Consider the following 12,222-nt stretch of genomic DNA (forward strand, 5'->3'; position numbering starts at 1 on the left):
GTCTGTTAGTCTATAAGGTGCCACAGGACACTTTGCTGCTTTTTCATTTGACTGTTTCTCATCAGATACTACCCATATTTTGTAAAAAGCAACAGAGGGTCTTGTGGCACTTTTAAGACTAACAGAAGTATTGGGAGCATAAGCTTTCGTGGGTAAGAACCGAACCTCACTTCTTCAGATGCAAGACATATTGCATCTGAAGAAGTGAGGTTCTTACCCACGAAAGCTTATGCTCCCAATACTTCTGTTAGGCTGGGTCTACACTACCCGCCTGAATCGGCGGGTAGAAATTGACCTCTCGGGGATCGATTTATCGCGTCCCGTCAGGACGCGACAATTGATCCCCGAATCGACGCTCTTACTCCACCAGTGGAGGTGGGATTAAGCTCCGTCGATGGGAAGCCGCAGAGGTCGATTTTGCCGCCGTCCTCACAGCGGGGTAAGTCGGCTGCGATACGTCGAATTCAGCTACGCTATTCACGTAGCTGAATTTGCGTATCTTAAATCGACTCCCCCCTGTAGTGTAGATGTAGCCCTAGTCTTAAAGGTGCCACAGGACCCTCTGTTGCTTTTTACAGATTCAGATTAACACAGCTACCCCTCTGATACTTGTATCCATATTTTATTATCTTCCATCCTCTCCTCCTTACTAGGACATATAGAGTCTCCATTAATAGATCCTTCCCTAAGGGATGTCTCTGTCCGAACCATGTGCTCCTATGCACCTGTCAGCTTTCCCCAGCCCTTAGTTTAAAAACTGTTCAACGACCTCTTTAATTTTAAGTGACAGCAATCTGGTTCCATTTTGGTTTAGATGGAGCCCATCCTTCCTGTATAGGCTCCCCCTTTCCCAAAAGTTTCCTCAGTTCCTAATAAATCTAATCCCCTCCTCCCTACACCATTGTCTCATCTGTGCATTGAGACCCTGCAGTTCTGCCTGCCTAACTGGCCCTGCACATGGATGCTACCAGAGAATGCTACCATGGAAGTCCTGGACTTCACTCTCTTGCCTAGCAGTCTATATTTGACCTCCAGGACCTCTCTCCTATCCTTCCCTATGTCATTGGTACCTACATGTACCATGACCACCGGCTCCTCCCCAGCACTACACATAAGTCTATCTAGATGTCTCCACATCTAGATCTGCAACCTTCACACCAGGCAGGCAAGTCACCATGTGGTTCTCCCGGTCATTGCAAATCCAGCTATCTATGTTTCTAATGATCAAATTACCACTACTAATACCTGTCTCTTCCTAATAACTGCAGTTCCCTCCCCCAGATAACACGACATCATCTGGAATCATAAAATCATAGAATATCAGGGTTGGAAAGGACCACAGGAGATCATCTATTCCAACCTCCTGCTCAAAGCAGGACCAATCCTCCACTAAGTCATCCCAGCCAGAGCTTTGTCAAGACTGATCTCTGGCTGAAGGGGGGAAACTTGTGGCCACGGTGGAGCAGCAGGAGGTCTCAGGGCTCTGGCTGTGGGGGTGGGGTGGGCAGAAGGGGTTGAGCTGGGGGCTAGCTTCCCCTAAGGGGGGCTCCACCCGCCATCCATATTTATGACTGTTAGACCTCCATCTTGGGGTCAGATTGAGCAAGAATTGGTTTACTCTCTCTCCCTTTCAGGCACTGTAGAACTGAATTATTATAGATTTTTTTGGCTCCAGAGCTATCATAATCATGGCTGTGAGCAAACTTGGTCAAACCTGACTAGAAAGCTCTGCTTCCATGAATTCTTCCATGTAGAGGTGAGTGATCCTATTGAGCAATCCCATCCTTAAAATTGGTGGTAAAACCTTGAGTGAAGGGATTGGATAGTGAGAGGAATTATCAGTGTGTTGCACGTAATTGAGAATGATATATTTCAACCATTTGTGGATCTTCAGCAACAGTTTGGCTTGCCCTGCTCTGGAGCATGGAAATATCTCCAATGAAAAACATTACTTACAAATGTATTTGGACTGGATGCATTGAGAGATCCAGGACTTCCAGAACTTTTATTATTTTGGAAGAAACGTCCTGGATTGACTTGGCCAGCAGTATCATCACTGGCTCTCAGAGCCAGGACTCTGCCTGAGTAGGAATTGCTATTTCAGCCCTGTAGCACAAGCTTCGTGAACCTGAGTCGGTTGACCTGGGCTCTGAGTTTTGCTGCCGCAGGGCTTTTTGCAGTTTCGACGTACCCTCTGAGTGCTACAATACTAACATAGTAATACTTAATACACTTTCTTTTAGCACGAAGAGAGTAGTGGTGACTGTTTCCTTTCTATCAATGTATCAAGAAGGACCTCTGGCCCTAATTTCATCCTCTTCTGGCAAGCAGGGTCCAATCTGCTACAGGCTGAAAAAGGCTTGTTTCAGGATAGAAGGACTTCAGTAGGGCTACTCATGTGCTCAAAATTGAGCACGTGCTTAATTGCTTTGCTGGATCAGGGCCAGAATGCTCCGCAGCTTGCAGGACTGATCTTATAAACCAGGTAGCAAAAATCCTTTCTGTGCCTAAACATGCATGGATCAATAAGTTTTGCCATTTACCAGACAGGGACATTTTGTGGTCTTTGAGATCAGTTTCTTCGAAAATGTTGGTAAGGGTGTTTGAAATGACAAAGTGGGAGAATGATTTTAAAACTCATGATGTGAGAAGAATCTAACAGGAATCTAATAGATCTAGAACATCACCAGCACTAAAGCTGATTGTGGATTACACAGACACACCTTAGACTTTTTCTGTTGGCTCGTTCTGTTATTCCCTCTTCTACAACATTCTTCTCCCACATTCCTAGGTAAGAGATGGTCTGACATATCGAAGTATGCTGCATGATGGCCTTCTTTTGTATCTCAGTGGTGAAGTATGCTTGGATTTTGAAGAAGCAGTGAACCTCATTTTCAGATGCTTCTCAGCTATCTAGAGGGAGAGTAGTAATTCATGCAGTAAAATCAATGCTAGACTGAAGACCCAAGTGGGAATATACCTGCTGCTGACCAATCAGAATTTGGTTTGGGTTTTTTCTTCAGATCCACGAGAAGGAGGAGGAAGAGCTCAATGAGAAGAGTGAAAATGACTCTGGTATTAATGAGGAGCCTCTACTTACAGCAGATCAGGTACATGAACCTTCCTCAGTTTTTGCCCTGACCTTTCCTCTCTCTGAAAGGAGAGAAATTCTGACAAGAAATTTTCCTTGCACCAAATCTCACCCCTATCAAGGTCACCTTTGCTATGGTAAGAGACACAGATCCTCCCTTATGCTAAGCACAACAGCCCCTTCCCTCACTAAGCAAGTTAGCCACAAAGAACAGCCCACAAAGCAGTAGTGGGAAGTCAGCATACTAAGAAACCTAAGAATCATCAATGCCCTTCTCTTCTGAGTGAAAGGGGAGCCTGTCCTAATATAAACCACCATTTAGCCTTTGGCTTTATAGGAAAATGCAATTATTTGTAAATAAACATCAAGAAATGTTTATGTTCAAAGAAGGGAGGGGCAGTGTAATCAGCACTATTCTTTACTATGAAGTTAGACCTGAAGTCCTAACTTGAGCAGAGCTCCCATTAACTTCAAATAGGACTTAACTAGAAGTTCTGCCTGATTGGGGTCTCCAGGATGGAGCCCTTAATACAGTGTACAGCTACATTTTTACTTGCATGGATGGCAATGAAGTTGAGTCTGTCAGCAAAATGGCAAAACGTAACCCAAGTAGAGTATCTCTTTGTTGCACTCACGAATTTCTATCAATGATGCATTATAAAACAACAATAGCAGGATCATGATGCTGCTGCTCACACAGTAATCAAAATGGCCTTTTCTGCAATTATCGTATTCAGCAGATCAGAAAGTACAGTAGTCTTGGTAAAGGGCTGAGGGAAGGGTGACTGTCTCTTTACTGTAAGATACTTGTGCTCTCCTTCACATCAGGGAAAGGCAAACGTCCTCACTGTAAATGCTACCATGTAATTGAATAACAGTCCCATTACACAAGGATAGGCCCAGTCCCTCATCAATGTCTCGGTGTAATTCCTGGTGCCACAAGTTATGCATGCACATAAAGGAGTATGGGGGTGGGGGACACATTGGAGTAGACAGCCCTTCTACCATGTGTATGGACTTGTGCACACTCAGCTAAAATTAACTGAACTGTAGAAGTTTGGTTTTGTGGCTAATGTGGATAAATACATTCTTCTTCCACCTGTCTACTCATTTTCTATAGGTTTGTTTAGAGAGGCAAGCTTTGTGTCTTGTAATGCCAGCAGAGGGAAGTAATAAGAGGACACTGTGGTCTCTATAGCAGCATTTTTATTTTATATATTAGTTGAAGTGCTTCATCCCCTGCCCTCAACCAGGTGTCATATGTTGAAAAAGCTTCGCATTACTCAAATATCCAGACTGTGCCCTTCCTTCTCCCTTTGAAGTTGATTCCCCAGTGGGAAAAAGACCATTTTCAGTTCTTTGCAAACAACCTGTTTGCTGGGCTAACTGTCAAGCAGATACAATGAGGAGTCCTTGTGGCACCTTAGAGACTAACAAATTTATTTGGGCATAAGCTTTCGTGGGCTAGAACCCACTTACACGGCTACCACTCTGAAACCTGTCAAGCAGATGGTTTGTATTTAGTGAATCAGTGACAAGAATAACAAGGGACATGATAAAGGTACACAACAAAGGAATGATAAAGAAGATGCATAATGCAGAACCAGGGGGCATTCAATTAAACTTCCCAAGGGACAAGTTATTCTAAAATTGTTAACTGTGGGGTTTCTTCACCCTTCCTTTGAGACATCTGGTATGAGTCACACCATCAGAGACAGAATATTGAATTAGATCGACCCCTTGCTCTGATAAAATCTGGTGATTTTTATGTTCTTATAGACATAAGATAGACCTGGTCCAGTGTCGTGACTAGAGCTGGGTGACATTTTTTGGACAAATGCACTGAAAAACGTGGTTTGGGATTAACTGAACTATCTGCAAATTTATGTCAAATTTGAAAAATTGTTTCAACCAAATTGAAAAAGTTGAAATGTCTCAGTAATGTCAAAAGGAAATGGATCATTTTCACCCCAAACATTTATTTAAGTTGAGTGCTGGGGACAACTTCCTGATGCAAGTGCTGGAGGAACCAACTAGAGACTGTAGTCCTCTAGACCTGCTGCTCACAAACGGGGAAGAATTGGTAGGGGAAGTAGAAGTGGGTGGCAACCTGGGCAGCAGTGACCATGAGATGGTCGAGTTCAGGATTCTGACAAAAGGAAGAAAAGAGAGCAGCAGAATACAGACCCTGGACTTCAGAAAAGCAGACTTTGACTCCCTCAGGGAACTGATGGGCAGGATTACCTGGGAGGCTAATATGAGGGGGAAAGGAGTCCAGGAGAGCTGGCTGTATTTTAAAGAAGCCTTATTGAAGGTGCAGGAACAAACCATCCCGATGTGCAGAAAGAATAGCAAATATGGCAGGCGACCATCTTGGCTTAACATCCCGATGTGCAGAAAGAATAGCAAATATGGCAGGCGACCATCGTGGCTTAACAGAGAAGTCTTTGGTGAGTTTAAACACAAAAAGGAAGCTTAAAAGAAGTGGAAACTCGGACAGATGCCTAGGGAGGTGTATAAAAATATTGCTCGAGTGTACAGGGGTATAATCAGGAAGTCCAAAGCACAACTGGAGTTGCAGCTAGCAAGGGATGTGAAGGGTAACAAGAAGGTTTTCTACAGGTATGTTAGCAACAAGAAGGTCAGGGAAAGTGTAGGACCCTTACTGAATGGGGGAGGCAACCTAGTAACAGATGATGTGGAAAAGCTGAAGTACTCAATGTTTGTTTTGCTTCGGTCTTCACAGACAAGGTCAGCTCCCAGACTGATTATTTAGAAAAGCTGGACATGCACAAGTCCATCGGGCCGGATGCAGTGCATCCAAGGATGCTGAGGGAGTTGGCTGATGTGATTGCAGAGCCATTGGCCATTATCTTTGAAAACTCATGGCAATCAGGGGAGGTCCCAGATGATTGGGAAAAGCCAAATATAGTGCCCACCTTTAAAAAAGGGAAGAAGGAGAATCCGGGGAACTACAGACCAGTCAGCCTCACCTCAATCCCCAGAAAAATCATGGAGCAGGTCCTCAAGGAATCCATTTTGAAGCACTTGGAGGAAAGGAAGGTGATCAGGAACAGTCAACTTGGATTCACCAAGGGCAAGTCATGCCTGACCAACCTGATTGCCTTCTATGATGAGATAACTGGCTCTGTGGATGTGGGGAAAGTGGTGGACATGATATACTTTGACTTTAGCAAAGCTTTTGATACCGTCTCTCACAGTATTCTTGCCAACAAGTTAAAGAAGTAGGGATTGGATGAATGGATTATAGGTGGATAAAACTGGCTAGATTGTCAGGCTCAACGGGTAGTGATCAACGGCTCCATATCTAGTTGGCAGCCGGTATCAAACGGAGTGCCGCAGGGGTCGGTCCTGGGGCCAGTTTTGTTCACCATATTCATTAATTATCTGGATGATGGGATGGATTGCACCCTCAGCAAGTTTGCAGATGACACTAAGCTGGGGGGAGAGGTAGATACGCCGGAGAGTAGGGATAGGGTCCAGAGTAACTTAGATAAATTGGAGGATTGGGCCAAAAGAAATCTGATGAGGGTCAACAAGGACAAGTGCAGAGTCCTGCACTTAGGATGGAAGAATCCCATGTACTGCTACAGGCTGGTGACCGACTAGCTAAGCCAGGGGTGGGCAAACTATGGCCCAGAGGCCACATCCGGCCCTTCAGATGTTTTAATCCAGCCCTCGAGTTCCTGCCGGGTAGCGGGATTTGGGGTTTGCCCCGCTCCATGTGTGCCGTAGCTCCGCGCAACTCGCAGAAGCAGCAGCATGTCCCCCCTCCAGCTCTTATGCGTAGGGGCAGCCAGGGGGTTCTGTACGTTGCCCCCGCCCCAAGCGCCACCCCTGCAGCTCCCATTGGCCGGCAGCTGTGGCAAATAGGAGCTGCAGAGGCGGTGCCTGCAGACAGGACAATGTTCAGAGCTGCCTGGCCGTGACTCCCCGTAGTAGCTGGAGGGTAGACATGCCGCTGCTTATATATCATTAAATAGTTAGTGGAGAGTCTCCCACGTCTGTTGCCTAGGTACCAGGCTGCAGAGTCATTTTCATATTCATCATCATCCACAGTCATTAGATAGAGGGCAGTTGAGGCTGCCTCACCCACATCCCTAACCTCTGAGCTAAAGCTTATAACAAAGGCAATACTACTACCAGCTCCTCTTCTACAATTTTGTGACTCTCGTCCTCATTTCCTTTCCTGAAACAAATGTTTCATTTTGACTCAATCTTTTCACTTTTTGATTCTGAAACATTTTGAGATATATTGTTTTTGATTGAACCTGAAACAAAACTTTTTTTGATTTTTTTTTCAAAATTACCAGGGAACCAAAAAATCCATTATTTATCCCAAACCCTTTGACTGTAGTCACCATGTTACTTTCTGCCTATCACACCCCAGGCTTTACGCTCCCAATTTCACATGCAAATTGTCTGGGAGTCTCTCTCTCTCTCTGTCTTTCTCACGCACACACACACACACACACACACACACACACTTTACTCTCAGGGCTGAGGATTATTCACAGCTTCTTAAGAGAAAAGAATCTGCAACTAAATGGGTTCATCAATGGATGAAAGGTTGGAAAACAGCTTTCGAAGATGGAGCATGAACTACTTTGGGGGTTTTCCTAAATCCTACTCTCCCAGATTTCCCGATCCTCCTAGACGCATTCTACAGTGGAGTTGTAGGGACAGTCCATCTCAAAATCAAATGGTGTAGTGCATTATAAAATTAAGCATTACTGGAAAGAAATGTATTACTATCAACACGACCTGATCTGAGTACAGGTACCCCATCAGCTCTTCAGTGTCACTAAAATAACTTACTGAACCCAGTCTCTGGGGAGATGTGGGAAGTTTTCGGCCCCTTTGCACAGCTAGAATGATGCAAAGGAGGTAGAATACAAGAGAGAATATGGTTCAGTGAATTAATTGGCAACCAGAAGAAGACTCATAAAGTGCAGGTGGAGCAAGGTAAATGATTCCTTCTTTGTGGAATGGTTTTCCCATCCAGGTGCTGAGACTCTAACAATAATCATCATGTCTGAGAGTGGGAAAAGAAAATACATAAAATAAATAAATATTCCCCTCTTTTTCTCCAATAATATTTGCAGGGTAATCTTGATTGGATGCAAGTAGTTTGGCGAAATAGCCTGTTTAATTGGGTTTTTTTGATGATTGTCTTAATACATCTCTACCCCGATATAACACTGTCCTCAGGAGCCAAAAAATCTTACCACGTTATAGGTGAAACCGCGTTATATCAAACTTGCTTTGATCCACCGGAGTGGGAAGTCCTTCCCTCCCCCCGCACCCCCGGAGCACTGATTTACCGCGTTATATCCGAATTCGTGTTATATCGGGTCGTGTTATATCGTAGAGGTGTATTTTCATTTTCATTCTCTATTATTACATCAACCTTTTTCTTTTTTAATTAAAATGAAAACTGCTTTCTCTGTATAAGACAGCAGATCACAGCTCCTTTGCCAGTGATTAAATAGCAAGGTGATAGGCATCTTAAAAAAATGATAGTTCTAAATGACTAGATAGAAATATTTCATTTGTTAATTGCATAGGATAGTGTATATGTTCTGTATTCTGTTAACAAGTGATTCCTTGACTGATTCTCAGGAACATAGAAAATGTCATTCTGGGTCAGGCCAGAGATTCTTCTAGTCTGGTAGTAACTACCCAAAAACTTCATTAAGGTTGCCCGGTGATCTCATGCCTTTCCAGAATGTTGAGTTCAGCTACATTCAAAGCTCTGTAAAACAGGAAATGAAGTTATTGTAACACAAACTTAAACTTCTGAAACCAGGACATATGCCACCAGTACAATGAAAACTTAACTGCGCCCTTCTGGAGCTGGTAATAGCCACTGGTGATGGTTCATGGAAGGTGGTGCCCTTCTAAGTAGACCTAAAGAATGACTAAGAGAATGTGCCATTGTCTGTATTGTGTTGTGTTCCACAGATTTGAATTGTAGCATTTATCTGCATGCATGCCAGTTATATAACTGTGTTAGCTATAGCTGTATTGAATAGTGGAAGGATTAGTTGGAGCATGTTGGAAGAACTGTAATGGTGATATGAGTAGAGGTGTGTGTGTACCTTCCTTGCATGATCAAATATACCTCATTTCAATGCAGAGTTCTGTAAATTGTGTCAATAGTGGTGAACAGGTGTTTTCTTATCGTGGGGCTTATCAGTAGTCTGGTGGTATACATGACATTGGTCTCTGGAGCTTAGTGAGGGGTAAATTAAGACAGTGTCTCAGAAGGAATCCTCAGGAAAAGAGTGGTTGTAACATTTTGCAATTCTGTAGTAGTTTGTGTGGAGTACGCTCAGTGTCTGGGTATAGGCCAGGTGTAAGCAGATCCTTTGCACTACACTTGAATATCCTAAACAGGAGTTTTGCTTTCACAAAGAGAAGGTGTTAGAATTGGTCCTATGTGCTGTGTTCCTAGAGTGTTATGTAGCATCTGTGAGGGTAGAGTGCTTGTACATGTGCTATTGGTATGTTGGAACATACCTAAAAGGGGACAATTAATGTTGCACTGTGGGGGTGAAGCAGCAACCGGGAAGTGAGCCAGGTGTCCCTTCCCCATTGGCAGAGACAGCATGGGGAAGGTGGGCAGTTCTGCATTTCTTCCCATGATTATGGAGCAATGATCCCTGATCCCCCGCCCTTGGCCGTGATGAAGAATTGTTGAGGGATGGGGAGTATTGTTGAGGGAGGGAGGAGTATGACATAGCACAGATGGCACCACTTCCCTTCCCTTCCAAGTATGTCACTGGAGGGGAAGGTGCTCAACTTTCGCCTATTGTGGTTCTGCTCTGTCAGTGCTTCTGAGCTCCCAGAGGGAAAAAGTTCCTTTGATGATAGTCTCTTATTGGTCAAGGGTTCATAGAAAAACTACATTTTTGGAATCTCAGTTCATCATCAAATCTCTAGCCATCAGACTGGATTTTCTAAAACAGTGTTTGGATGATTCCTTACGCTAGTAAGAGTTGTTGTCTAGGGATGTACTGCCCCCTCAGTATGTGTACCAGAGCACAGTTCTAAGGGGAAAAGGGTCAGACCCCCCATCCCACACATACCCTTCTCTGCTCCACCCCCAACACACACATTCTGTCCCACTGTTCTGACCCCCCTGTATTTCCTAGCTTTGCACCAAAAAAGTAATAAGAATCTTAAAATGTTGTGAGCAGCTCATGTTACAGAGTTCTGTGTATCAAGAGTCTCTTCACTAAATGATCAGAGACTTTCTTTCCCTTGATCACACTCGGTCCCATTGTTCAGTAAACGAGTGTATAAAACTCATGATTACATTACCCTAACTGCTTATTCGAGACTCTCTTCTTCCATCTGTTTAATTAGTGCTAATTTCCTTGACAATACTTCTAACGTAGAATCTGAATCTGCATGTGGATTTTAGAGCACTTCAAAATACTACTTTTAAATCAAAAATTTTGGTCTCAGGGCAACATTTCCAAAAGATGCCCTGGCAGAATATAAACAGAGAACAAGGACTTGCACAACACACATTTTCTCAAAGCTGGGTTGGGCTCAGGGCTCGTCTACACTACCCGCCCGGATCGGTGGGTAGAAATCGATCTCTCGGGGATCGATTTATCGCATCTCATCTAGACGGATAAATCAATCCCCGAATCGACGTGCTTACTCCCACCTCGTCAGGAGGAGTAAGCGCCGTCGACGGGGGAGCTGCGGCGGTCGATTTGCCGCCGTCCTCACAGCGGGGTAAGTCGAATAGGATCAGCTATGCTATTCGCGTAGCTGAATTTGCGTATCTTAAATCGACCCCCCCCCTTAGTGTAGACCTAGCCTCAGATTCATAGTGCATGGGTGGAGGTCAGGTTCAGTGGCCAAAGCATTTGACCTTGAGCTATGCTGTTACTATGACAACCAGTGGCCTACAAAACCTCTGGCCTGCAATACAGCCTTAGTCTTGTTGCTCATGAGCATTTTGCTGGTTTTGGATCATCAGTTTAGCTAAAGACAAGTTGGAGTTCCAGACTTACCTATTGATACATTTTGAAATATTGCTTCTCCAAAGGAGTAATGGATGTCATGCACTGGCTAAGATAAATCTTGAGCAGAAGATTTTGGTTTGGGAGGCAGTCAAGTGACAGTCTGAGTTCCAGTTATGCACAAGCAATGTTATAAGAATCAAGGTGAAATCCACAATAGTACTTAGGTGCCTAAGACCCAGTTTTGGCTTCACTGTGATCCACAGAACTTCTGCTGAACCCTATAGGCACCTAACTCATTTGGTGCCTAGTTTTTCAGAATAAGAGTACCCTAGGTGCCTATATTTCTGCCTCTGGGCATACATGCTGCCTCCCTCTAGATGTCTAGCTGCCTGTCTCCTACCTAAGCCCGACCCAGTAGGTATGCTCAGAGGGTGGCTACCAGAACAGGTCACATTCCAAATCCAGCCAGAGCAGGTGGTGTTTCCCACCTTATAACTTCTAACCCAGCTGCTAGAGCACTCACATGGGATGTGAGAGACCCAGATTCAATCCCCCCCACTCTCTTGGAGGAGAAGAAGGAATTTGAACAAGGGTTACCCACCTTCAGAAGAGTGCTCTATCCATTGAGCAATGGGATATTCTAATGTGGGGCTCCCTCGGTCTCTCCTGTCGAAGCTGTTCCATTGTGGATAAATAATGAAAGGGTGACTACAGCAGGAGGGCAGGACCTGGGGTCTCCCATCTTCCAGGTGTAGGCCCTAACCACTGGACTATAGGGTCAGTCCCATTCATTCTCTTTCTTTCCCAGTAATGGTTCCAATTAAATAAGGGCTTACAAGCTGAGTATAAGACAAGAGACAACAGATGGATACAGACTAATGAGGGGCTACAAGGGAACAGCATTACTCAGCATAATGGGCAGTGATCTTAGCACACCTGCAGCCTAAGTGTTGTCGAGTTTTTGTTGGCATCATGGCAAAGGAGAGTTTTGAGGAGGGTTTTGAAGGAGGAAAATGAGGTAACTGGGGGTATTTATAGGGAGTGCCTCCCAGGCACGTGGGGCAGTAGGGGGGAAGCACAGAAGTATTTGTTTTACAAGGTAACAAGTGAGCAATGGAGGCTGGA

At 44.4% G+C, this 12,222-nt stretch overlaps 1 protein-coding gene across 4 annotated transcripts in view; it reads left to right on the plus strand.

Moving 5' to 3' along the window:
• Positions 1–12,222, plus strand: part of FEZ1 (fasciculation and elongation protein zeta 1) — a 152,224-nt gene that overhangs the window by 64,042 nt on the left and 75,960 nt on the right. For 3 of the 4 annotated variants that reach the window (XM_034754583.1, XM_034754584.1, XM_034754585.1), the window contains exon 4: positions 3,024–3,110. The exons of the other annotated variant lie outside the window; for it this stretch is intronic. In XM_034754583.1, the coding sequence (XP_034610474.1) occupies positions 3,024–3,110 (87 nt within the window). The remainder of the gene's footprint in view (positions 1–3,023; positions 3,111–12,222) is intronic. 4 annotated transcript variants of the gene reach the window in all.

The sequence above is a fragment of the Trachemys scripta genome, chromosome 21, assembly GCF_013100865.1.
Source record: "Trachemys scripta elegans isolate TJP31775 chromosome 21, CAS_Tse_1.0, whole genome shotgun sequence".
Classification (NCBI taxonomy): domain Eukaryota; kingdom Metazoa; phylum Chordata; order Testudines; family Emydidae; genus Trachemys; species Trachemys scripta.